This window comes from Falco biarmicus, chromosome 3, assembly GCF_023638135.1.
Source record: "Falco biarmicus isolate bFalBia1 chromosome 3, bFalBia1.pri, whole genome shotgun sequence".
Classification (NCBI taxonomy): domain Eukaryota; kingdom Metazoa; phylum Chordata; class Aves; order Falconiformes; family Falconidae; genus Falco; species Falco biarmicus.
Genome location: NC_079290.1, coordinates 71,571,677 through 71,599,088, shown reverse-complemented (window position 1 = coordinate 71,599,088; position 27,412 = coordinate 71,571,677). Strand labels below are relative to the sequence as shown.

At 38.7% G+C, this 27,412-nt stretch overlaps 1 protein-coding gene across 7 annotated transcripts in view; it reads right to left on the bottom strand.

Moving 5' to 3' along the window:
- AHRR (aryl hydrocarbon receptor repressor) overlaps positions 1–27,412 on the bottom strand; it is an 89,600-nt gene that overhangs the window by 2,610 nt on the left and 59,578 nt on the right. For 5 of the 7 annotated variants that reach the window (XM_056332996.1, XM_056332995.1, XM_056332999.1 and 2 more), the window contains 7 exons: positions 12,206–12,295; positions 10,762–10,891; positions 9,181–9,314; positions 7,616–7,815; positions 5,838–5,956; positions 4,764–4,905; positions 1,091–2,166 (listed from right to left, as the gene is read on the bottom strand). In XM_056332996.1, the coding sequence (XP_056188971.1) occupies positions 1,091–2,166; positions 4,764–4,905; positions 5,838–5,956; positions 7,616–7,815; positions 9,181–9,314; positions 10,762–10,891; positions 12,206–12,295 (1,891 nt within the window). Of the gene's footprint in view, positions 1–943; positions 2,167–4,763; positions 4,906–5,837; positions 5,957–7,615; positions 7,816–9,180; positions 9,315–10,761; positions 10,892–12,205; positions 12,296–27,412 lie in introns of those variants that run through there. The other 2 variants (XM_056333001.1, XM_056332997.1) reach the window with 1 other exon arrangement.

Genomic DNA, 27,412 nt, shown 5'->3' with positions numbered 1-27,412 from the left:
AAAAGCACCAAAGTGCATCAAAGTGCTTCTGAAGGTATACATCCTCCGATTAGCTCTTGGTGAGATTAAGATTTTCTTTTGGGAATGGAACTAGGATGCTTTTGAAAATAACATATCTTGTCTTAGTGTAGGATTTTGTTTTGATGTTAGGTGATGATGTCTAACAAGCTGCTATCAGTCAAAGAAATACTATCAAAAAATGGATTTCCTTTGTTAATGTTACAAGTAACAGCAAGGAAAATAATCGGGGCAATATTTTCTTCTCATGTACATTTAACAGCACTTTGTAACTCATTTCTAGGAGTGGATAACATCCCATTGTTCAGTCTTTCAAACAGGAACATGAAAGGCTGATGGCTTTAAAAGGGAAAAATAAATATGAGTACTAAGACATTAGTATTATCAAGGAAACCTGGGAAGAACTTCAGTTTGAAGTGCAATAATTTTTAATGCATTTTATGAAAGTAATTTGTTTTAATTAATGCTAACCTTTTATATTAAGAAGTTGGGAAGCCCTTGCCTGTTGCCATCTATTTAATGTTGAGATAAAGGAATAGCTGATGCTTCTCATTAGAGTAGCAAAAAAATAAAAATGCAAAAACTCCTAAGGTAAACTGGCCACACTGAAAACCATAAAGGTTTTGTCTTTGCATAGAGGTGTCACACCAGCTTGAGAAAAATAAACAGAACAAAGGCAGGAAACAGAAATAGCTAGACCTTGGTAATGAACTGTAGACAAGAGAGCAAAGACGCTAAAGACAAATTAGCAGGTACACCTGTGCAGTGGGTAAAGATTATTTTTCTGTGCCTAAGGTTTTATCTTTCTTTCTTTCCACAGATCACTAAGAGAAGGGCAGTAGGGGGAGTAGGGAGCGTAGGATGTGTGTGTGTCTGTGTCTGCTTTTTCTCATACACAGATGCACACACACACACACGCACAAAATCTTTCCACTGGCTTTTAATTTTAGTAACTCATTTAACCCAGCTGGAAGAGAATCTACAACTTCTTGCTTTTAACATTATAAATACTCCAAATGTTACAAAATCTATTGTAAAAATGTACATTCAGTGGTTTTATGAGGCACGGGACCTGCTAATGTATTTTCAGGGAAGCTCGTGTGTACTCTGTTCTGTCCACTGTTGGACAACGGTGGAGAATCCCGGGGCTCACGCTTGATTGCTTGAACCAAGCAGGGCATTTTAAATTCGCACGGCATTTTGAACACTTCATTATTGTGCTCTTTCTCCTCCCCTGGGCTGGGGCTGTAGAAGTGGCCGTAGCATGCTGTGTGCGGCAGGCTGGGCATGCTTTCCGAACACGCAGATGAGTTCTGAGGGCAAAACGGGGCCACCTCCTTGCTATGTGAACCCTTGCAAGATCTGTTCTGGTTTAGGTTGCTGGGGTGATTTGCTACGATGCATTGCCAGTTATGTGGCGTGTAGAGGCAGTGCCTTGGCTTCTGACAAGGTGAGGCTGGCTCACAGAGGTCCGGTTCTGTTTTGAGGTGCACTCTACTGGGGTAGCTAAACACCTGCTTTCTCACCGAGCCATTCTCATCCAGCCAGGCTCGGTTTTGCGACATCAGGTAGTTATGGGCAATGTTTTCCGAGTCAGAATCGTATTCTGTTTTGATAGGCATCTCTAAGGGAAAGGCTGCGTCATAGGCAGACTCTGAGGATATCAATGGTCTCTGCGATTTCGGATGGTCCGTTGCATAGTTCTCCACACAACGCTGTTGCACACTCGAGTAAGACTGGCAGTTTTCTGTGCTCCCCCAGTGGGAAGGGCAAGTTGATGCTAAATTTAAGAAACTTTGGTCTCTGTTGTAGAATGATCCAGCTCTCCTGTTTGAACACGTGCTCATTCGCTGGCTCATAGAACAAGAGCTTGAGTTTCTTAAAGTCCAGCTACTGTTTGTGGTGCAGTTGTTTTGAACACCTGAAACTGATGTGTTGGAACTGAGAGGTTCCTCTTGCATAAAACACTCACTGTTTGTATGAGGCTCAAACTTCACTTTTACATTATCTTGTTCGTTTTTTACTGCTGTCCAGTTAAGGTGTTTCCACTGGCCCAGAGTTTCAATGGCACTGTTATAGGGAAGTCCTTCCAGGTTCCCTTTCAAACTGGCAAAACCGCTTAGTATCTTCAGTTGTTCATCTTCTTCCCTTTCAATAACAGTAGAAAAAAGATCAGTCACTCAGAGGTTTCTAAATGTATGTTTTCTGGGATACAGAGTGGTTCAGCATACAATACAAGCGATACTTTGTCCTTAACTTAATATGGGACTCTCACACCCTTGTTCATATAACCTTTGCATTTGTTTGAGAGAAAAAAAGTGTGTGCATGCATCTGGGCATCAATGTATGTGCACAGCTACCTTTCTGTCACACTGTTTCATTTGAATTCTGACATGCATTTAGACTTCCATTTCAGGCCCACAGTTCACAAAAAACCTTAAATATTGTAGTACATTATGGTAACTACTTTACAATTTTGTTTTTCCTTTGAAATACATCTAAACAATATTTGTGTGTGGAAAAATCCAGAGAAAAAAAGCAAAGAGAATCTGAAATCTTAATCTTTATAAGGAATTATTTAGACACTTAAGAACTTTCTGATCAAAGTGGTTTGAGGGAGAACCATGAGGATTGTATATTTTGAGAATGCAAAGTTAGCTGAGAGGAAATAAAATGCCCGAATTAAGTGCCCAGAATAGTCACAGATGTTCATATTGGGCGTAGGTTTGGTTTACATGTCTAATCTAATTTATGTTCTTTCGTTTTCTAAGATGGCCAGTGAATTCATTTTCCATGACCTCCAGCTGAAGTACTCAACATTAGCAAAGAGATTTATATGCCTGCTGCAACAGTTTTCAGAACTTGGGGTCAAAATCTTTAGGTTCAGGATCTATCCTGAATTCACTAATATGCTGATTCCCGACCAGGCAGGACCAGTGCTACAAAACCACCCCCACCTCTCCGAAGAAGAAGTGGACATCTCAGTAATAAACAAGTGCATGAAAACCTGGAGACCTAGAAAGGGTTTTATAAGGCTTTTTCTTAGCGTGCTATTAACTTTTTCCTTGGGTTTGGACTCAATGTGCAAGTACAGGAGTTTTCCAGTAGAGGGAGTCCATGTTGCTGCAAAGAGAGAATGTCCCGCTGCAGTAAACGTACACCAAGAACGGGGAACGTTTTCTCCCTTTTTTTCCATGAGGTATTCAATATTTTCAGTCCTCTGATAAATATTGTTATTATTGTTAGTCTTGAGATGCAAATGGTATGACACAAGTTTGCTGCAGAACTAGCTTCTCTGGAAATGGGCTAATTGGGAAGCATGTCACAACTGGGAATGCAATATTGTCACAAAAGCTTAGACCGTTAAATGAAGAATTTTACAGTGAAATAGTATCTAGTGAAAATTCTGCAAAAGAATGTATATTTCCAGGAAGGCAGCATACATTTGAACAAAAAAAAAAAAAAAAAAAAAAAAAAAAGTAGTAGTAAGGATGAAGTCTATTGCAGCCTACCAGGACCACAGAACTGAATATAATCTCCAAGGCCAATTCTTGTAACACTTCAGTCTGCAGGTACTACCAAGCACAAAGGAAGGACTTTAACCACTCAGAGGGTAAAAATGTAACTAAATAAACATCAAAAAGCATGCTTAATTACAAAAAAAAATAAATAAATTTGGAAGTAGAGAACTGAATACAAGAAACAGCCACTTTTAATCTGTTTCTTAATAGAAATCCATTCCCTCAGACAGCATGATGATGTTTGTGCTAATCCAGTAAAGGTGAAGAGTTCCATCACCCTCAGGTGGGAGCTCCTCTGCTATTCACATGGATCCTGGGAGATATGCTGCCTGCAAGGTTTATCTACTCTAAATGTTCAAGGACTTTTTCATTTATTTCTTCCACCTGCAAGGCATCCTAAAGGAAAAACACAGTGATAACAGCCACATTTTTTTTCCACTGGGCCAGATGGTGGCTGTGTACACCTACTGGCCCCTGCTTATTCAGTCCACTCTGCTATCTCTTCCCTCAGACCAGCTTTAAGGGATGCCTTAACAAAGCCTAGAGGAACTGGAACAGACAATCCCATGGGGGAAGGCAGAAAAGCCTGCTTGGGAGGAAGGGGTAAAACCCAGTGGAGTGGTCCTCTTTGAATACAAATCCATGAGATCAGCTTCCATTCCAAGGCTGACCCTTCAGCCAGCTAGATGCATCTATCTACAAACATACAATCAATATGAGCATCCTTGTTTAGATTCTGTTGAACATCCACAACTAAAACCTTAAGCTCAACTGTCATCCATAAAGAAAAACGAAGAAAAAAACCAAAACAGAAAGCTTGACCTAATCAAATGTTAAAAAGTAGAAAAACCTGGATACTAAATCAGCAAAGCATTTCAGCTTCAAAGTAAAAAAAAAAAACAAACCACAACAAATTTTTGTGCAAGAAAGTAAAAACATTTTAATTATCAAACATTTTTATTTTGAAGTATTCTGATTTCTATGTATGTACACTCAACTTCAGAAAGAAAAAAGACTGAAGAAAAGAAATAAATATTGTTTAGGATTATAGCAGCCATTTCATACGATCCAAGACAAAAATGGATTTCCATTTCATAAGTAAACTAAATCCTTCTCATTCAGCTCTTCCCTTAGGACACTACAGTCCTTTTAAAGGTCTCATACATAAAGAATACATTTTTTTCCTGAAATACAGATTTTTTTAGTATTGGAAAATATACTTACTTTAACATTTGCTGTTGGGCAAGGACATATTCTGAACAACCATTTCGATACAGAAGTTGAGTGTTAGCTTGAACCCAGACCCAGTGATCTTCATTTGTTTGTACTTTGACTAGTGAAATGCCATTTTCTCCATTATTCTTTGCTATACAATTTAAAAGAAAATCTATTTTAATACAGGCAGTATTTAGTATTTTTTCTTACTTAAACTACACATGAATGTTCACAGGTTTGTTTGCTGCCCTGAAATTATCAGCATAGGAAAGTACAAGCTAAAGTATGTCACAAAGCTAGGCAAATCAGATTTTAAAAATAAAATCTGAAAAGCCTAATGGGCACTTAAACTGTAACCAAGGATTTTTCAGTATTATCAGTTCATTATAGTTTCTCCCTCTCAGTAGTAGTACTATACCAACAAGAAAATGTTTATGAAAAATGGGGCTATGACAGAGGAATGGTTTTAAAGAAGTCAAAGGTTTCCAGCAGCTATGACAGATGGCTGAATACAACTCTATTCAAGGAGAAGTTGCCCATTGGTGTAGACTCACCATCAAAATTTTATCCATTGTAAAATCTGAAATACAGCATAGACTCTCATATTGCCACAGCCAAACACTGGAAAAGCATGAGTCAAAGCTGCAAACAAATAATGAGTTTAAAGGCAATACATTCTAATTTTCCTCTGTTTTCTGATCTTTGGGCAATAGAAGCATTTGTAACATACTCAGTTTTCCTCGAAGAGGGATAGATATTGTCACTAATTATGAAGGTCTTCACATAATCTTATTAAATTCAGTGCTGCCAATTTTAGGAAAGCGTATGTTGAGTATTCTTATTTACTATGATTGTTTATATATCTGTAAACTTGGCATCACAGTATTTCTGCCCACTCTGCAATAGCAGACTGATTCAGTACTATCTTTTGAGGCAGAGAACTCATCTGCATTTTTTTAAAGGGATTTTAGGGAGAGGAAAAAAGAGAGTATTGGGAACAAAATTTGAAAAACCTAACAGGAGAAAAGACCAGGCTCTTTCTCCATAAACTGTATATAATCCAGAAGTACTTAGCAGACACACCTTTGATTTGGTTCTCAGCAATCTGTAACACATTAGTGAAAGCGGCACCTTCATGATGACTGTTTCTTCCATACATTTCTGCTGCTTCACACAGCCCTGAATTACCTTTGGCACTGGAGCTGTAGAGGACAGAAAATGTGGAAAATACCTTGTCAGTGAATGACAACGCAGTAGAATCACAGACTCTGAAAGATGTGATCTTAAAGCTGTTGACCATTAGTGAAGAATCATGGTTTAAGTATATAGTAACCAACATTAAACAATTATCTGTTTCCTGCATCATTCAATTGCTCAAAGTAGTGTATGAGCGGAATTCTGTATTCAATTAAGAGGAATAGTTCTATTTAGGAATATTCTGCTCACGACTTACTATATCTGGAATAATAAATTTCAGCTTGAATTGAGACAAATGCTGTGTATATTCTGCTCTGCCTATTCAAAGTACGTTCAAGTTACATACATCACACTGACCAGCAATGCACTTAAGAGTTAGCATGACTTCAATTGCAATAATCATCACATGATTTGAACGGATTCCTTCCACTCTTTAGTTCAAAATGCAAAGGGCATGGAAAGGGTGCAAAGTCCGTAACACTGCTTTACAAATTTTACCCCTTATTAAGATCATCAGAAAAAAAAATTACTATATAAATTTGCCCACCGTCCCTGGCTAGCTTGCTCCAGGCATGAACCAAAGGAAACACAGAAGTTAAATGCCCACTTCATTCTTGTCAAATCCTTGGCCACTGTCCAGTCAGTTAGCAAAACTTAAGTAAAGTTCCTCTCTTCTAGGAGCTGAATTCTGATCATCAATTAATGTCACCTGGGCCACTGAAAAACTAGTAAGTGGAAATAACTTTCCAACTCTACTCCAAAACCCTGCATAATCCATCAGATCAGCCCTCCAGTAATTTAATTCTTGTCAAAAGGATGTATGTGTTAGAACCACATTACATGTCTGGACAGTAAATCCGTACATACACAAGCATATTCTAATTAAAAGCCAAATTATGATGCTGTCAGTCACACTGATGAGCATTTTGCTTCACAGCAATGGACCTCATTACTGTAAGGTTATATGTAACCAAATAAAGGAAAACATAATCCCAGCCTAAAAACATCAACTAAAATTCAATCATAGAAGAGTAACGAAAATAAGTGTTAGGAAGGAAATGAGTCTGAACACAATCTGTCCTGATCTTCTGTGATTGCTACCGAGCGATCAGCCCCAGGCCTTTTAGTGCAATTGTAGACTTATGTGTTCATAAGCCTTCTGTTGTAAGATAAATGCATACACCAAATACATCTCATTTCACTCTATGTGAACAAACACACACACGCACATTCAGCTTTCTGAAGTTTTCCTTTTCCTTTGTTTACTACCAAAATGCCCAAGTCCAAATAACTGTGCTACTAGAAAATGCTGAAATTTGAAAAGTCTCAGTAAAAATACTTTTTTTTCCACTTTTATAATTAGCAGAGTAACTTATTGTGTTGGTAACTTCTGAAAGTTAGGAAGATATTCTAACTTTCCAGGTTTTATATAAATTTATATATATATAGGAATATAATACTTTATATGTATTATGAAGTATTTGATATGATATGATAACATTGTTGTTACGCATTATATAGTTAAATCCAGGTAGATTACTCCCTTTTCTAAGAACAGTTTTAAAATGGAGAGTTATTTAGCCTGATTTGTGCTTTTACATGCTTAATAAACACAAAGCCCATAGTATACTTTATTAACTGCTAAAATATTAATTTGAAAATACTTTGTATTCACAGCTGCTGCATCATCAGCTTTGTGTTTTGCTTTCACAAGCAGACTTTTCATCTTCATCTCTGTCACAGAAGGGAGCAGAAGTGGTACCACTATACAGAATAAGGACAGCTGAGGTGGCAGTACTGTTCCTGATGAGGATTTCTTCCTTTGTCCAAAAAGAAACTTTAGTTTGCCTTGGAACTGCATTGTCTGTTATAAAAAAAAAATCAAACAACCAACAATAGAATTATCTTAAGCATTTAGTGTATAAACATTTAAAATGCTAGCACAACCTACGGATTGTGCTGCTTAACACCAAAACCAGTTTTGAAACAGGGAGAAAAACTAGGACCTTCATCACGTTCATACAATTTAAACCATGCCATTTCAGAGGCTTGGTGAGTGGAGGTACTATCAATGGTAAAATGAGACATTTGAGGCTGCTTTCGTTTTTTTTTTTCTCTCCTGTGTACTTAAAGTGGAAGTTCTGTGTGATGTTCTATTCACCAAGATGGGCAGCATATGGTGGTGCAAACAGCTATTTCCTCTGTGCCTCAGTCTGAAGCTGGAACTATTATTTTTCTATGCTCTGTTCTCTCCAGTGAGATGGTTGCTGAGTTTCTTTCCTCTTGCTCAGCACCTCCCCTGGGAAGTATATGGACTGGCACAAGCCAAGGGCTTTGCAGGCACATGCCAAGGGAAAAGATATGCCCAAGACAGCCAGATACGAAGTACATAGCTTGGAAGAAACCATCCATCCCTGCCTCAAATCTCCATATAATCAGAAGAAAGAGATCAAGTTAATAGCAAGCTGCTGCCTCTTGGTAAAATACTACCTACCAGAAAATGATCAGAGAAAAATCTGTCCATTTGAGTTGGGCATTTTCCAGAGCTACAAGATTAAAAATGGGATGCGGAAATGACTTAACTGGTCCGGCTGTTCAGACCCATAGCCTTCCAGCAAACAAGCATCTGAGACAGAAGCTGCATCTCCCTGTCTCATGCCGATCCTCTCATTCTCCTCCCATGTGTCTTAATTTGCCGTAAGGAGAAACAGCACTGGTCTTTACTAAGCAAATGGGGAAGTGATTTCTAGAAATGAGCCACTCCTAGAGGGGTATTTAAGGACCATGTGAGAGACTTTCTAATTCTGTTTTTTATTATTAAAGGACCCTTTACAAAAGGGGAAAATAGATCACTATTATTCCTGTCCCATAAAGCAAATACTTTGTGCTTAAACGTTAATCATCAAACCCCAGGCTTGTCACACTTGTGCTAGGTCCAGTACAAAGTGAGGACAGATGTTGTCCAAAAGAGCTTAAAACATAAAAGTTTAAAGATATTTTCCAATTTCAAATATTACAACTTCCTTTTCTCCCATTTTATACATATCTTTATACACATTAACAAATGTCTTTAGGTGTTTCTTGTTAGTGCGCAGTAAATGAAAAGCGTATCCTGTCTGTGACTTTCCACAATATTTATGTTCAATATTTATGTTGAAGTTCTTTTCATATGAAGTAATCAGGATCTACTATGTCGTGACTACAGTTCTCTCAGTGAAGTTATACTTACAAGGAAGCCAGAAGTACTGTCCAACAAGCAGCGAACTCGACAGATGAAACAGCGAGTTAAGAAGGGAGAATAATCTGTTGTCATGCTGTCGTTCTCCTGTGCTTTAAACAATTTACTGAGAATATATTCTTCTCCTAGGAACAACAGTGGAGGCAATATATATCAGATCACACTAAGAAAGAATGAAAATGTTCTGTTGCCAATTGAAGAAGCTGTTATGGAAATTGCTAAAAATTACTTTACGGAAGGGCGAATATTACATTGTATCATGCATAGATACATCTGCACATGCTCTACCAAAAGGAAAAATAAAAGCTTTACAATGGGAGTCAGGTGAATTTATTCAGAAACTTTGACTTTTTTATTTCCTGAGTTTTTGTGATTTTTAATGATGCAAAGCAGGGCAACAGATGTTGCTGGTTTTGAGATCAGAGATCACAGAAAATACATTAGAAAAAGGAAAGAAAATAAGGAAAAATGCTAATGCGAGAAAAAACCAAATGAACAGTGGCAGTTCAGCTGTCGCCTCCTTGTTTTTTAATGAAGCATTTCCTAGTTTTGGACTACAAGTGTGTAGCTTTTGAAGCACTTATTTCCCAAAAGACACAAGTATTTGTACAGAAGTATGAACTCCAGAACTGAATTCTCCACTGTACATATTAGGACACAAATTCCAAATACTTGTAACTTTTTATACTTTGAAATATTTGTGCACACTGTTTAGTTTGTTTTCTTGTACCTCCTACAAAATCTTGCAAAGTTCCTCAGATACCCAAGAATCTTGCAAAACATAGAAACTGCAAGAAATTCTACTGAAGTTTTGTGACTGTACCCCAGGATTTCAAAAAGGCTGCTGAAGGATTTCTTGCAAGTTTCTCCTCATCCAGGTGGAGACTGTGCTTCCTCAGTTTCTTTCCTCAATTGCTTCCTCACCTTCTGGTGAAACGCATACATTTTGCTGAGATCAATAAATCTTTATAAAGTTAATAATTTCAACCCCATTGTATGTTCTGGTGTTGTGATTTCAGCTTAACGCTTTGTGTAGGAGAAACCTTGAGCACACGTATCCACCTGCCATCCTAGGGAAATAGACCCTCAGGGGAAAAAGTGCAGTGCTAAACCTGCTTGTTCTTCTGAAGACTCCTGACTACATGATTTTCCATGAGAAAACAAACAGCAGAAAATTATATTGCCACTGTGGTACCATACAGAAACATTTTGCATGGGATGTATTTGCATTAATGAGAGGGATACTACTGTCCTGATCAGCGTGAACAAAAGGCTAAGTAGGATGAAGACTGGTGCTGTTCATTCTGCATGGATAAGAATATCTGTAGGTACAATAGTCAGAGAAAAATAAAGGAAACACCAACTTTGTAGCCTCAGTGGCGCACACTACCTTATAAATGTCAAGGACCAGGAAGAAACATCATCTGTGGGACAGTAACATTACAACTGGCCACTATGCAGCTTCTCAGTGAAGAATCTGACTTGACAAGGAACAGACATGGGAGTAGGCGGGGTGCAGTTCTACCTCTGTACAGTGATACCTATATTTCCAATCAACACATACAATCCCACCTGTTTCTGTCTGTAGTTGCTGTCCAGACAACATCTGGGGAGGATTCATGGCCCAGTGCAGTTGTCTACAGAAATCCTGGCGATCATCCACGTGAATGTAATCATATATGTTTTGGTGCATTACATCAGTCTGAAACAATTACAAGGAATGTTTAATTTGTAAGCGTAGTGGGGCAGACACTTATGTTCAGGTTGATGCTTTCCTTAAAATAATGACTGCTGTAGGATACCTTCAGAGCAAAGACCAATTGAAGGAAGTTATTTCAGGAGGCCCTGTTTTTCAGCATCTGCTTTTTGACTTCATATTCTAAGATGATTCTTTTTATTCTTAACTCTTGTGCACCTGCAAATGTGAGTCACAAAATAGTCCACCTGGCAGCCGGTGGCAAATGGCATCCCCCAGGGATTGATGTTTAGTTTCGTGATTAGTGAATGATGGGGCAGAGTGCACTCTCAGCAGGTTTGCAGAGGGTACCGGCTGGGGAGAGTAGGGTGGCTACTCAGACCTTGATGAGCTGTAAAAGTGGGCTGACAGGAACCTCAGAAAGTTCAGCAAAGGCAAAGTTCTCTCTAACTTTGGGCACCCCAGGAAAAGAAAGACATTAGCATACCGAAGTAAGCAGGGGAGTGCTACCAAGACACTTCAGAGGGCTGAAAGACATGACATACCAGGAGAGGAGAGAACAGGGGTTGTTCAGCCTTAAGAAGAAAAAACTTCAGGAAGAACTTACTACTCTCCACATCAACTGAATGAAAGGTTGCAAAGAAGGCAACGCCTGACTCTTCTCAGAAGAACAAAGTGGGAGGACAAGAAGCAACAGACACAAGTTGCAACATGGGAAACTGGCACTTGATATAAGTGGAAAAAAAATTACAGTCAGGGTGGTTAAACACTGGAACATGTCTTCCAGAGGGGTCACAGAAACTCAGAACTTGGCTAGATGAGTCCCAGATCAACCCGCTCTAACTGGGTCTGCTTTGAGCAGAAGGTTGGACTAGATGACCTCCAGAGGTTCTTTCCAACTACACGGTTCTGTTATTCTGTGACCTTACAGTACATTTATTATACACAGGCAAGTAGCCTAGACAGCAGCATTGTATACCAAAACTGAAAGGAAACTTTTAGCTTTTATAATGGATTGTGATTTTGTTAACAAAAGCTTTACAAAAGGAACAACATTACAAGGAATTCATCTTCATCTGTCAGACCTCAAAAAAAAAAAAAAAAACCCAACAAAAAACCCCAAACAAACAGAAAATTAGTCTGAAATGGCATAGAAAATAACTTCATTTCAGTAATAGTGTATGTCTAATCAGCAGTAGAAGGACAAGGTGAAACAACATAGAGTGCTGCATTTTAAAAAGCCAGTTAGCAGAAGTAACTACAAGAAAGTCATTACAATGACAGTGACTAAGTATTCTAAATATTTGTTCATATATTTACCTGATGAAACCCTAGATAGTCCACAATCGTCGATGATGCATAAAATATCATTCCATCTGCACTCACCACCAATGCAAAACCGTTCAGTGACTAAAGAAGGGAAAATAAAACAATTTAAAAGATAATCAGAAAGTAAAGAGTAAAAAGGGTATAAAACAAAATAATTTTAAGAATATTCCAGATATATAAAAAAAATCACTCTGCAAAAAGTTGGACAGCAAATTTTTGCAGAAAAGCCTTTTTTACCTAACATGAAAAATTAGTAACAATCTGGAACATGTTTTTCTCTTAAAAAAAAGTTAGGATAGCTAATTACAGTGTAACCATATTACATTACTAGTTTATTATCTGCTTTAAACTGTATTTTGTCATTAATTCATAATTAAAAGTGTAATAGCAACCATCAACTACTTTTTTTGCTTTTAATTTAAAATATCACATTCCATAATAATTGCTTTGAATTTATATGCATTTATACATATCGATAACATAATAATCTCCAATAAGGAAATTAAACGCATGTGCTGTTGTAGCTATGACTTTAAAACTGGACATGTATTTTAAAGTATGGCTATTTTTTTAAGCTTCTATAAAAATATATACATAGCATAGTAGCATAAATGCAATGAATAAAAAAAGCAGGCAATAAATACTTCACTGATATAGACCAATATTTAGTCTAGAAAAAGCTAAACTAATTCTCATAGACTCAATGATGCAAGGAAAGCAACCAGAGAAATCCAAAAATAAAAGTAAGGATTAAATGAAATACATGACGTAAACATTAAGAGCCACCATGCTGCATTCAGACTAACTAATTTTGCCTCTCTTCCCCTGATAAAGATTCCGTAGCGTGTCTTCACTCCAGCAGGCTTGCATTCCCCATGGTAGTCTAGATGATCCTTTCGTGTGATGGTTTTGAGGTCTTTTGAGATTATACTTCAAATAGCTGCCGATGAAATTCTGATTATTATTATTATTATCCTTGCTTTACCTCACCTTTCTCTCAGTTTACTGTTGTAGTGATGTGCCTATTAATCCTCAGTTAATCCTGAAGCACAATGAGGGAAAATTTTCAATTGCTCAGTAACCAGATACACTGACATATTTTTGTGAGCTTGGTTCTCTTTTTGGTTCCTAAATAAGGACCAGATTTCCAAGACTGCTTGAAGCCTGTTCCCACTGTGACAATGGTGGCAGAATTTCAAGAGTTCAGTTCACAATAGGCTGACCTCCTCAGAAGATTTGGCCCCAATCACAGATGTGGAGCACCTTTGGAAATGTGGCCCCGTGGGACTACACACGGCCAGGGGCTCTGTGCCTTGAAGAACCAGTGGAACAGTGGCTGGAGAAATGTAATGGAGAGACTGCAACGGCTCACCTACGTTTGAAAAGAGCTGTAGCAGCAGCTGATACAACCAAGTCAATGCTAACCATGAGCCACTGTCAAGAACAGTCAAGGGCAAATTGTGTTCACCTCCAGGTCAGCTCTGCAGATCCTTTCCAGAATAAGTGCTATCTCAGCCTAGCTGGGTTTGCGTTGAACACTAGATATCCCTGCTGACCCTTCAAGCGCAAGGAGTTGCTGGACTGGTACTATTTTCTGCTCTAAATAATGTCCAAATTCATCCCAGCACCTCACCAACCAGAAGACGATGTAAGAAGAGTTCTACAACTTTGGTGCCTTTCACTGCACTGAGTGGAGCCTCCATAGATGGTATCTGTCATATCCATTTCCAATGACAAGTGGAGGCCAGAAAGCATTTTTGGCATCTTGTCTCTTTGGACTCATCTTCACAGCAATGCACCCATCAGTGATGTGATGTTAGGAATTTTATTACATTTTGAACATCTGGCAGGCCTTTTAATTTGGACATACTAAAAATTTCCACAAAGATAACTGCAGGACATTTAAGGGAGCTCCTTCGTGTCTGTGGCTGTTACCATGCTCATTACAAAAGACCTCCAGTCCTGCCCATGCAGCTGGGGGAGGTAGAAATTAAAAGCATTAAAGAAGTGGTGTTAATTAAAGAAATGTTCTTAACCTATGCATATTAACGCACCAAGACCTAACCGGGAAGGCTTAAAAAATGACCACAGGATTGATATGATTAAAGAATCTCATACATGCTGTACATCTTTAAAATGTGCCTTCCATTGCCCTGCAGGCAAGCTGGATTCTTTCAGCCCCTGTAGGAAATAGCCAGGGACCACCTGCCTTTGGCAAGGATTGCTTTTATGAATCAAGAAATAAATACCCCTATTAAAAAATTAATCTTCTTCATCTAACATATTAGTACATAATCTTTAGGCTTAGACACATACCCTAAGAGACCAGGCTCTACCTTTAAAATATGAAACTTGCTCCCCTACAATGAAAGGTGAGCAGGTTTTTTCTTCCACAGAGCCAGAACTGGGCTGGACCAGGTGCAGGAGTTTGTAAAGATGGGAAAGGGAAATGGGACCACATGTGTTTCTAAGGTTGAGATCAGTGAACTGGCAACTACCTCTGTGAGGTTGGAGGAGGTATTAAGGAAGGGTGGGAGGGAGCAAGAGGAAAGAAGTAGTGGAGGAAAAGTTCAAGAGGCCATGTGTTTAAACTAAGCCAGAAACAAGCGTGGCTTTGAGGGAAGTATGTAAATGAAGAGAATTACAAGCTTCCCCCACTTTGTTTTTGTTTTGTTCTCAAAATGCTGATGTCCTCTCCTGAGTGAAGATCTCTTAATGAAGCATTGCCTGGTTTTCATGACCGCAAACGCAGACATCAGATGCTCTGCCCTGCAGGAAGGAAAAGCAAAACCCACTTCGGTGCAACAACAACTTTTATGTAAGTCACACGAGGCTATTGAGGATTAACACAAATTCCATGTGTATAAACCTCATTTTAGCTAGGAAACCTGGTGTGGCTTCAGCCACATTAAAGAGAGACAAGCTGGATATGGAGTAAAACTTCATAACCAGTGAGTCTTACCCATGACGGCAAGTTTTTCTGTTTTCTTAAAATTACCCTGAAGTGCAGTTCAGTGTGAAACCTGACATCTGTAGCACAGAGGACTCTGAATAGGCTTGGAGCTGGGCTGAGATTTATATTTTTCTTACCTACTTACCACACTGGGGAGGACAAGGAGGGTGTTTGCTAGCACAGGTCTGGTAACCCAGGAGTGGGTAATACTGATTGCAAATTAGTAGGAAAAGACTTCTTCTGACCTCTCAGATAAATCTCTTGGTTATCATATACAACTCCATACTCAAGCCCTTTACAGTAACACTGCATAGAGATTTTCCATTATTCTGGCCAGAAGCCTAGTGATTTGTTAGACTGAGTGGAAGAGAGAGACGGCTTCAGTCCATGAGAACGACAAAAACTATTCCCAGCTTTTTTGTTGTAAGTTAATGGGTCTCACATTAAACAGGACAACAAAGTATATGGCTCCACTTAAGATTTTAAACATTCTTAGTTACTGAAATAAAATCCTCAGCAATAGCTTTCTCTCATTCCCAGTGAACGGGAGGCTGCACTGCTGTGCTGTGTCAGAAGCACAGCAGCTGTCTGGCTGGGTAATTGATAACCTACAGGAAAGAAAAGGGAAAGAGGATGCGAATGAGCGTCTTACCTGTGCAGTTCACGCTCCCTAATGTAAGGACATATCTGCCCAAAACACAGAGGGGACAGCACAGAGAAGTAAGGGCAGATTTCCTCATTTCACTTGATTTCTTTCAGTAGAAATAATGGAAAGCCTAAAATAGGGCTCTTGATTTAGAGGAGGAAATAACCGAATTCTACAGCTCAATGTTAATGGTCTTTGCTTTGTGTACAACTGGTGTGTTTTAATCAGTAAAGTCCACTTGCATCCTACTGCAGTTTTTAGCAGCTTTGCATATACTTACACATGCACAGAGGGACACACACAAAGATATTAGCATGGACATGAAAACTTTTGCAACAGAAACAACTAACTTCAAATCTGCAAAAAATACACGGTTGTAAACTACCATTTGGTAAACCATATGGATTCAATGACAGATGGAATTTCTAATCCAGGATAATAGCTGAAACATGTGAGACAGACTTAAGTATGTATTGTGAACATTTGTTTGTTTGTATTTGGCTTTTTAAAAACACTTACATGAGTTTTCTACATTGTACTTTAAAAATGAAATCATGGGTTTTTTTCCCAAATGGAAAAAAAGAAAGAAAAAAAAAAAGCTTGGCACCAGAGGCCTGTGTTCTTTTGAAAAAAACATGTACATCCAATTATGCACTCACGAAAAGCTGCACCTGCTACTGAAACAAAAAAACAATTAATCTCTCAGTTCAAAGAAAGTACAACATTATTCTGGTGCCCACAGTAGCTGTGAGATGAAAGTTACCAGTTTCTTCCATTAAGAAGTTTTTGAAACATTATTAGTCAAGAGGTTCTCTTTGGGAATGAAGGCAAATATTTTGAGGAAGATAGGACTTCCTTTGGCAAGATCCTTTATATATCCTGGTATTTTTTTCTGGTCCCATGGCAGAAAATCAGCCAGCAAATACTTCAAAGATATTTTGGTCAAGGTCATGGCGTAGTAAAAATAAGGGGGGGGAGGGAAAAGCAAGAACAAGTTCCAATCCACATTTCTCTTATTACTCTTCCTTGAAATAAAGGAAAATTCACTAGCATTAGGTCTCCAGAGACCATGTTACTATGGTTACTAAAGTACAACAGTCAAGGCCTGCAGCCATGCCTTGCTTTGAACAGATTTTCGAGTCACGCAACTTGGGTACTAAATTTCCAGGGTCAGTTGGCTCGCAGTTTATCTGGAACAGCTTCATTTTAATAGTGGATCGCTGGGTTTTTGCATCCTATGTGGGATGGGGCCATTTTCTGGTGATCTAAATAAGCAGCTATTTAAAAACTCTGGAAATGATATACTCGTTCTTGTCTTATGAATATTAGCAGGAAAATGCAGACAGTTAATGTGCCTTCTGTCTTTAACTGTATTGTTTAGTGAATCAGTATTTCTTTCCACTGGTGTTTTTAGGACTCATAATTGCTCTTCTCAAAAATCCCTCTGGAATCCCTGAGGTTCTCTTTATAAACCCAGGGGAAAAAAAGGAACTCTTACAGAACCTTGAAATAAAACCCCGCATAAAAGACTATTCAGAAATACCGTATCTGGTGACATCAGAATATGGCCTTTGCTCAACAAGTACAGTATCTCTTAGCCTTCCAGACTCTTATGTATTTCTCTGGTATCTACAAAGCAACTTCAAAAGGAGTATTTCTGTGAGTAAGCACTATTTCGTGCAAAGGGGGAGTGGCAGCACTGTTTTTAGCATTCAGTGTTGATCAAAGGCTTGCGTGTACTGCTTAGTTTTCAGGCAAAAGAAACAAAACAGAAAATGAATTTCCATCATTTGAGCCAGGGGAGGAAGTAAATCCTACAGACTGAAGCCTACAGCCACGCGTTTATATGGCAAGCCTTTCAGAGGCAAAGTGCTCGATCAGACTGATTGGTTTTCTACAAAGAAATACGTACGTATGATCATTGTTCCCCTTTCACTTTTCTTGTCTTCCCAGACAAAATGAAGTTCATGTTCCTATCTCCTTGAGCCTAGATATCACTTCAGGCTCCTTAAACACAGTATGGAAATTCAGCATCTAGTGCTGCGCTGCTCAGAGTGGGGCCTGGCAAAATTTTCAAAGATTGTTCACATTGCCAGAAGAATTTGAGCCCTGGCCCCCTCATTTACTGTTGGAGGGAACAGCTGTGCCATCTCAAAGGCACGGATGACTGTGAACCATTCAGCTGATGAAATTTCTTGTTGTTCCATTTTTCGGTATCCCATCACTTCCACTGAGGAATTAGGGCAACTTTGAAGATACTTGTTTATATATGTGTCTCCAGTCTAACAAGGGAGCTGGAACACAGTGGCTCAGAGGCAGCAGACAACTGGCCTCCTGGAAATCAGTTAGGAAAATGTAAGTCATTGAGCTCTGGTAATTGTGAGCTATAAACTTTCAAGAAAACATAGTAGTTCTCTGGAGAGTGAGACTGTAATATGTGCACACATGTAAACACATATTAAACCATGGTGATGTTGGTTTTTATATGCTTGATATGCAATAAGCATTGGACACAACCAAGAACAACTTTGCCTTTAAAGTTGTTTTGATTGCACAATGCAAAATTGTAAACGTAGTTTTTCTTCCCCTATAGTTTCCTTTTAAGTTAAGCTTCTGTAACAAAGCTTGCTTAGTCTCTGTCAAGTTCTCAGGGTAGGGCCTCTCTTCTTTACTATATGCAGGAACCGCTGGCCCTCGATGAGCGCGGCACCTCAAAACCAACCCCTCTGTCCACAATGGTACTTAGAAAACAAGAGCTGAAGCATCGTTTGACTTTGTGCAGAAAGCTGATGTGGTGCCTGCTAGAAAGACATACATCCCAACTGAATCCCATTGTTTTCAAAAGTACTAAACACTGGAAATGAGAACACTGACTGGGCTTCCAGAGTGGAGCAGTACTAAAGACTAGTAGCTTAAAGACAGGTTAGGGAAGGTTTTGTTGCCGCAAAAGTGAAATCATGGGTGACTCCACCTCAGTGCAAATTTGTTATATGGCATGTTTATTTAGAATAAATTATTAACACCAATAATGCTTTCTATTGATGACAAGGTTTGGTGGATTGTTCCATGTCTAATTGTAAAAAATCCGTGATTCTTTTCTTTGCCTTATCAATTAGTATTTCATATGGGAAGTGACTATATGAATACTACTTGAGATTAATGGACATTATACAAGTATTGGAGACTATTTATTGTAATCTAAAGAAGAATAATATTCAAATCATTAATTCTAAAATTGCTGGGGAAAAGCACATTTTATTACTACATAGATATATGCATCATGATTACTGGATATGCTAGTGAGTACCTGGATGAGTAACATGTCATTTACCTTAGCAATTATCATGAAAGGATACTAAAGTATGACATAATGTTTTATATCTTTTCCTTTAGCCTCCTTATTAGTCATGATGTTGAATTTAAAGTTGTGCTCTACCAGTAATGGAACCCTACTGTCAATGCTCTTTCACAATACTATGCCCTGAACTACACTTGGAAACAGAAACAATCTTTATATTGATTTATGCAGTTTCTCATTTCACTTCCTCAAAAGCAGATGTTGTATTCACAGATGGAAGCAAAGCTGGGGCAATATCGTATCTTCAGTGCAAGTTCAGCCTTTCATTCTTTCTGAGTTCTGCAGCTGCTCTGAGCTTTTCACTCTTCCCTTCAACAATTTCTATATAGAAAATGCAAGCCTGATTAATTCCATTTGAGAAGACTCAAAATGAAGCATTAATTGCTCACTACTCTACACTTGTAATAACAAATTTAGTTAGGTAGCCTTTGCAGTAACAAATGTAGTAAGATTACCCATTATCTTCCACAGAAATAACTTACTGAAAAGAGTCTCAACTAATATTTATCCAACATGTTGGACAATTAGACATATGTAAGTGCCAAATGTCTGGATTTTTTTTTTTTCCAGTGCTATTTACATGTAAGTGCATCAAGTCCTGAAGGGAAGAAGCCGTCACAATATTCCATCCACAGCTGACTTTTACTCCTACTTGCAAACTGTTAAGAAGCATGAATGGAAGGCATCTCTTTCTGTAAGGAATCAAAACCTAAAAGAGACAATGTTGCAGCCTATACACTGTGAACAGAATGTGATGTCCTAATTTCAAAGCACTATTTTTCTGCGTATTTAGCACTATATATCACATTTTACAACACAGAACTGTTTCAGGGGGTGGGGAGAAGAGCAAAACAATCTGTATTTCAATATTCTGTTCAATAATATATGGTAAATCAGCTTTTTTAAACACCATTTCAGGTCAGTGGAGTTTTTAGGGAATGTGGCATTCCTGAATTTGACTCTGGGAACTGTCTTACTGCACAAATTATCATCTTGAGTATGTTTTGTATCCTGTAAGTATCCTGTATAAAACACACCCTGTCCCACACTGGCAGCAGGGGTGAATAATGCTGTTAATGTTTTTCACTGACCCAGAAAGGCAAGCAATACTTTCTCTAATCTAGATACCAACTGAATGACAATTGATCGTCTGGAAAGAGGTAAGGATGGAAAGTTAGAGACAACTCCTCTAACCAGCAGCGACGACTGCAAATCTTAAGCTGAGGAGGAGGAACCCTTCCCCAAGGCCCTTCCCTAAGACCTTGCTTTAGTCTGAGCAGGCACTTCTTTTCTTATTGCTAAAAAAAGCCCAGTCTCAGTTACTGGAAAATTCTGGGAGCATTGCTGTACTGGAAGGAGGAGGGAAGATGTAGAACATGTTAGAGAAATGCCTGCTGTTGGCCACCATCGGCTTTTGCAGCTAGGAATTCCTAGAAGAACTGCAATTACAATGGGATATAAAAACTATCTATTTTTTCTTTTTTCTACTCATAAAAAGTCAGGGACAGTTAAAACCAGAATGATAGTGATTTCTTTTGAAGTTCTTGGAGTAGCAGCAGAACTATTTGAGGGGTGCCTATCTGTCCTCCTGTCTCTGAATCAATACTACATCCTTGCTAATAGGATACAGTACATTTAACAGTCAACGTCATGCTTTTTAATAGTGGTTTTCAGTTCAAATCATCAAATGGCATATTCAAGTTTTATCAATTGAGGTAGGCAAAAAGTCAAATAGAAATGTAGTCAATATTTCTAGAAAAACACATAAGCTTTTCTTTGGAAACCTTCATGACCACAAAAAAAAATCAATGCAAATTTGCAAAAATTCTTAAGACAACACATAATCTTGCCTGGAACCACTGTCTTGCTCCTCACTTCACTTTACTGAGAAGATAGCAAAGTTGCAGCCCGTTCGCTTTTCTGAGTTGAGAACGAGGAATATACTGGAAGTGTCAGCTGTACAGATTAGGCTAATAATTTATAATTTCACTTCAACCAGTTGAAGACCAGTTAAACAATGTAAGATTGCAATTATCCCTGATAATAAACAGGCGTTATTTAAAGTTGGGGTTTTTTTGCTTTTTTTTACAATACGTGACTTTTCCATCTTTAAAAACAAGGCACTTCCTCAAAAGCAAATGCTCATGCAGAAATTTGTATGCGAGGAACAGAGTGTTGTGATTGCTTTTGTTACTTGAATGCATGAAGTCCAGTTCTAGTAGCAGACTAAGTCCCAGTGCATCTATACAACACAGTGCTCATGTACAAATATTGAACCTATCAATTAGTGAGAACAGTTGCCAAGGATTAGCTTTGAAGTCGGTGAGAGAAAGAAGCCCTAACTGAGCTGAAATGGGAGAATATGTTTTGTTGGGGAGGAAGTCACATGGCCACTGGACTGTCTCCAGAGGCACCGAAATAGCCTGGGCAGAAACAGAGAGGAAGCGGCTGTGAAAAGGAGCGTGCTGTGATCAACCATCTGGAGACAGCAACAGTGGCCTGAAGTTCGGATCCACATCTGGCCTGTGCCCAAAGCTTATTGATTCTTACCTTAACGCTGCTGACGGACAGCTTCTCCATTCACCAGCATGCCTAACATTTCTTAGCCAGGCCTTCTCCTATGACAGCAGGTTTGCCTCTGCTCTGACAAATGGAACCCAACTTTACCGATGCCGGTTCAAACCAGAGAGGATGCTAACCGTCCCTCCTCACTGCACACCTGCACTGGCTGCCCACTCCTCCTGCTCTATCACATTAAACATAAGCTGCTTGTCCTGATTTTCTGATCTGCTCACAGCTTGCTCCCTCCTCAATTAAAATCTTCATTTTGTGTTGGTGAAGCTAAGTACTAACCCTCATCAGTCCAACATGTTACCCTTACTCACATGCAAGATTCCAGAACAAGCACTTAATGATGTTTCCCACTTTGCTAAAAGGCACCACACAAGCCTCTGCAGGGGCACCTGATTTTTCTCCTTCAAATCCCTCCTTAAAACTCTTGCAAAAGTCCTGACAAAGGTCAAGCTGCTCATACACTATGAGTACCAGCAATCGTGTTTACCCCTTTGTTCATTATTTCCACACGCTGTGTTACCCATAAAAATTCATCTTTCATCACTTGTCTTGTATTTAGGCTACAAATCTGAAGGGGATCACGTCTTTTTGTTTTGCTCTGCCTCCCTGTCAAGCTGGAGGGTGCCACCGCCTATATTTCTGAAACCTCAGTGCTGTGGCGGCATCATGATCATTACAGTCGTAACAGTAGCACTAAGGACTGGAGGAGATATAATACTAATGGTATTTAATGGTCAGAGGCTTTTTTGTCCTGATTTGTTTGAGAAGGAAAAAAAAGAAGAAAGGAATAAGCGAGAACATTAGTTATTTGTTTAAAGGGCAACAGAAAGGATATTTTTTGCACAAAGTTGTGGCCATGCCAGATTTCAAGTCTGGATTTTAGAAATATGCCTATTTGCAAAGAAAAAAAAGGGACCAGGGCTTCTGAAATGTTCCTTTGTGTTTTGCCTGTGTCTGGCAAGAAGAAAGTGAATGTACACATGTGATAAAATGGCAAGTTACTCCTGACCCCATTTATAGCCTTTTTTTTTCATGGATAAATTCTCTGTAAGTCACCCAAGTGACTAATGTCAGCTTAAATCATGTCATCTGAATTACTGGGAGAAGGTTCATGTTTGAAAACAAAGCAAAGCAAAAGGGTTGTTTGGGTAACTTTTAAGAGTTGTATTAGCTGGAAAACAAAATGCACTGAGACTACGAGCTTTTTATGAGAACTTCCTATTTTGATGGCCCCATTTTAAACTAGTAGATTAAAAGGTGAAGCACTGTATCATCATCTAACAGGACTTACTTTAGAAGGACTGTGCTAAGAGAGTCAGCACCATAGGAAACTGAAAAGGAATTCAAGACCAGAATAAATCAAGTCTCTCTTTACCAGTTTTTGATTTCTGAAGTCCGTGCCTTGGTCATAGCCCAGCATAATAACCATGCACTTTTGTCTGATTCCCAGCTTTCCTTTTCAAGTTTAAATTAAAAAATAACAGGAAGAGAAAAATATCTTGCTCTCAGACTGAAATTCAAACTGGAGTACTTTTTTCAAGAGCGCAGTTTTATCAAGTACTGATTACATAAATCAGTTTGGAAGGAGGAAGTGGAATTACACTAACAAGTTTAAAAAAATTACAGGAAAGCAAGTGGAAAAAGGGTTTCCTATGTTATTTCCTTATGCAGAGTGAAGAACAGCACCAATAGGGTGTTTTTTAATGTATCATTTTCTAACTCCCTTGGAATGAAACTTGAACCCTAATTCAAGCTGTTAGTAGAGGCCACCTGGAAATACCTCTCAGTGCCAAAATATGCACATACACCTCTCCGTTCAAAGAGACTCCCAGAAAGCTTATTATCTGCAGCTACTTTTAAGGTAATGACATAATGTTAAATAATACGCTTCAAGATTATATTGTCTCGAATTCTGAATCCTTTACCTAGATAAAAGGTCTAACTTTCATTGGTTTTGATTAAGACTTGGACTCCATTGGGTATTAAAGCTAATGAAAAAAAGCCTCACTGACTTCTGTGGGAACTACCAAGCAAGAACCAACATTTCTTATTCACAATAATGCCCAAACCTGTGATATGGAATTAAGAAATAATACATAAATGACTTGTCTGTGTGATAAAGTGCCTATACCTGATCATGCTACCACGTTGCACCAACAGTCAATTCCAAGCACAAATGCCACTGGTTCAGTAGCCAGATACCTGAATTGCCTCACTAGTTATGTCACTTACAACTCAAATCAGTAAAATTAATCGCTAAATGGTAGAACAAAAGCATGCCTACGAAATATGGATGCTCAGTTTGAAAAACCCAGCTTTATCTGGTTAAGTAGTTAATGTAATAAAGCTAAGATTATTGATACCAGTGGACCAGTGATTGATATAACGCCCACACCACCAAAACTACCTTTCACTGTTTTTCTTGACTTCTGAAGACTGACATGATTTTGAAGAAGTTATTTTTCTTTTTTTTTTTACATAAAAGACTATATGTCTATGATTTTAAGATGTTTTTTAAGATGTCAGGCATCTGAGAGTCTTTGTCTAAAAATTTAAGTAAGTTCTAAGCCTGACCAGACCCCTCTGCAGAGCCTTCCTACCCTCAAGCAGATCAACATTCCAACCCAACTTGGTGTCATCTGCGAACTTACTGAGGGTGGACTCAATCCCCCCATCCAGATTGCCAATAAAGATATTAAACAGAGCATACAGTGTCACTGAATAAGAAATACCAGGACAGTATGATGACTGGCATCTTCAGTGCAGCCATAAAAAAAAAACATGAGACAAAACCACAGAAATGTGATTCTTGTGCCCTGAAGCCTTAAAACTAGAGGACTCGTGGAAATCTCTCTGCAAACTGGGCAAAAGAGTGGCTTGGAACATCCTGAAAACAACATGGGCCTTCACTGAAAGAATGTCAGCTGTTGGTGACCACGGTAATGGCAGAACAAGCCAGGTCTGGCCTTTATCGGTATTCATCAGTGAGATGGGGCATGACGGAGCCAGGCGGTCTTACTCCATTAGCATCTGTTTGGGAGCTGCCTGGATCATACGGATTTCTTTTTTAATTTTTGTGACATTTTGGATATAAAACACTATTTTCACACCTGAAAAGAATTATGTCCAGTACATCTGGAGACAGGGATACCATATGCTGCAGCCTACAACAGCGGAATAGAAGACCAACAGACATTATAAAGAGGGGCAGAAAGCCCATCAAGATACAAGATATCTCCTTCAGCAGCAAGGGTTGAGACAGAAACATGAATATTAACGATCCTTCCATAATGAGCAGAAAAACTGTAGGAGCAACTGTGAGGTGGTCAGTAAAGTCCAAGTGACAACGTTAGCAGGGTGCTGCTTAGTATATGGGTGACCATTAGGCAAGAAGCAATGTCAGTGGTGATGATGGGGCCACTGCCTGACTGCATGTCATTGAGAAAACAAGTGCGGATAGGGTGTCCCTTTTGACAATGGACATTTAAATCATCTGCTAGGATAGTATAACATGTGAAAATTAAACACGCATTTGGATGAGGAATTACCTGAACAACAGTGTAGACTCTGAGTCTGGACTTGAGACTGTGAGTGCAGCGTAGCTGGGGGGAAGAGCAGGAGGTGGCTAACAGCCCTGAGATGATTATTGCAATCAAGGCTATTGCCTAGATACCCACCAGTGATTCATTCTTATTTTTCCAAGTCACCATTTTATTGTGTTTCTCCACCCCATCACCCCATAAATTCTATCTGGATTTATTGACTGCCAATCCAATTTATTTTCACACTTTTCCGGTTATGGGTTTGGCCCGGTGTTCCTTAAGTATTCAGTAACAGGCTTCAGCAACTGAATGTGGCCCTTTTCTGCCAGAAGGCATGTGGCACAAGGGTTGCAATACCACCTGTCTTGGAAAGTATTTTGAAAGTGCAAAGTTAAAAGTCATTACTGCAGTCAAACAGTTGGAGTCTCAAGTCTCCAAGGAGAGCAAAGATTGCAAGAATGGGGTATAGTCAAAAAGTCCGTTAATAAGATTGGAGTTTGGTTCTTAGAGCTTTGCCTGTCTTCCCTCCAAAGGGAAACAAAAACAGCAAGAAAAGATTCTCTTATCCAGAAGAAGCGATCTTAAAACACTGGAAGAAATTATTTATTTAGGTACCTGCTGTGATCCACTAAAAAGTCTTTGATAAACTGGTATCATTGTTTATTCTGTTATTGCTGATGAAAGCTATTTGATTATAGCTGTAAAAAATCTCTATAAAATCTTAAATAAAAAACACATGTTGTGGCAGAGGCCTTCAGAAATAAAAAACATTTTAAACATACTTTGAAGACAGTCTAATTCCATTGTTTTCTTTCAAGCTGAAAGGGAAGTACTGCATTTTTCCAAGACTCCGGAGTCACAGATACATCATTTACCAGTAATTAGGGCTGTTGCTATTTCATATTTCTGTCTATGCATAGAGCAGTGCGATGATACCCGCGCTAGGAAAAAAATAAGCCATTATCCCTGGTTTTCCATTAACATTGCACCCAGGGATTATTCACACATATTTTGGCAATTCAGATTATTCTTGTTTGTATTATATAAGCATCTAGGAGAAGTTGCACAGTGCAAGGTGGTGTCACGAGAAAGAAAGTGGCTTTTAACAGCTGAAAAATATCTTTTGAGACCTGATAAAGCGGCCAGATTCATAAGCCAATATACAAAGCAAAGCAACTACCAGCAAGACGGTTTGCTTCTCCTTCGAAGGAATCACAAATGCAACTATTCAGTTAAAACCCCACTGTCCCTAATAAACAACATGGTGAATTTGTTTGAACAACAAAAAACCCCACTTTTCTTCACATGCCATGGCCACTGAATGAGCATCTAAGCCAAAATCAGTCCCCAGGGAATATTCCTGGCAAGCCCAAAGGAAAATTAATGCTCTTATTCTAGGTCAGACATGCCCATAAATGAAGCCTGGCAAATACATTCATATTAACAGGCACTTAATCATCCAGTTAATGATCCTCATTAAGTATGACCCAGGATAAAATATCTCCCATATATTCAAAAGGAATATGACTCCTATATACCCTGTATTAAGCAGACCATTACCATGTCCAGTAGTATTAGTCTCTTGTAACCTACCTGAAATTACACATCTGTGTTCTCTCCATGTGCTTGTAGCAGTAGGGCTACTGTTTGAAGAGTCTTAATGACTGTAACTTGTGGTCATGCAATATGCACCCAACAAAACATAGACTAAAGAGGAGAGCCTCATTAAAAGTTATATACTCACCATATTTATCATTTGTTGTAAGCCCTGTACTCCTTGTTCATTGAGAATGGAAATGGTTGCAAGCAATAGCTGACAGCCAAACATTTCATTTTGGCACTAGCACTAACTAATCAGATGCTTCTGTGTTACTTGCTTTGAAATATAAAATTAAAATCTTCTAAAGTATTGAGAGGAAGGAAATCAGGGTGCCAGTTTCCATTCCACAGACTTGACAAACTTACGATATTGGATCCCACGATAAAATGTCTTTTTACTTTAATAGTATACCGCATTTATTTGCTTGAGGCTACTATTTAATTTACATTTACATGAATCTCAGAGCTGTCATTAAAACGCAGTTTTTATATCATGAATATTATCCTATCCAAAACAACTATACAT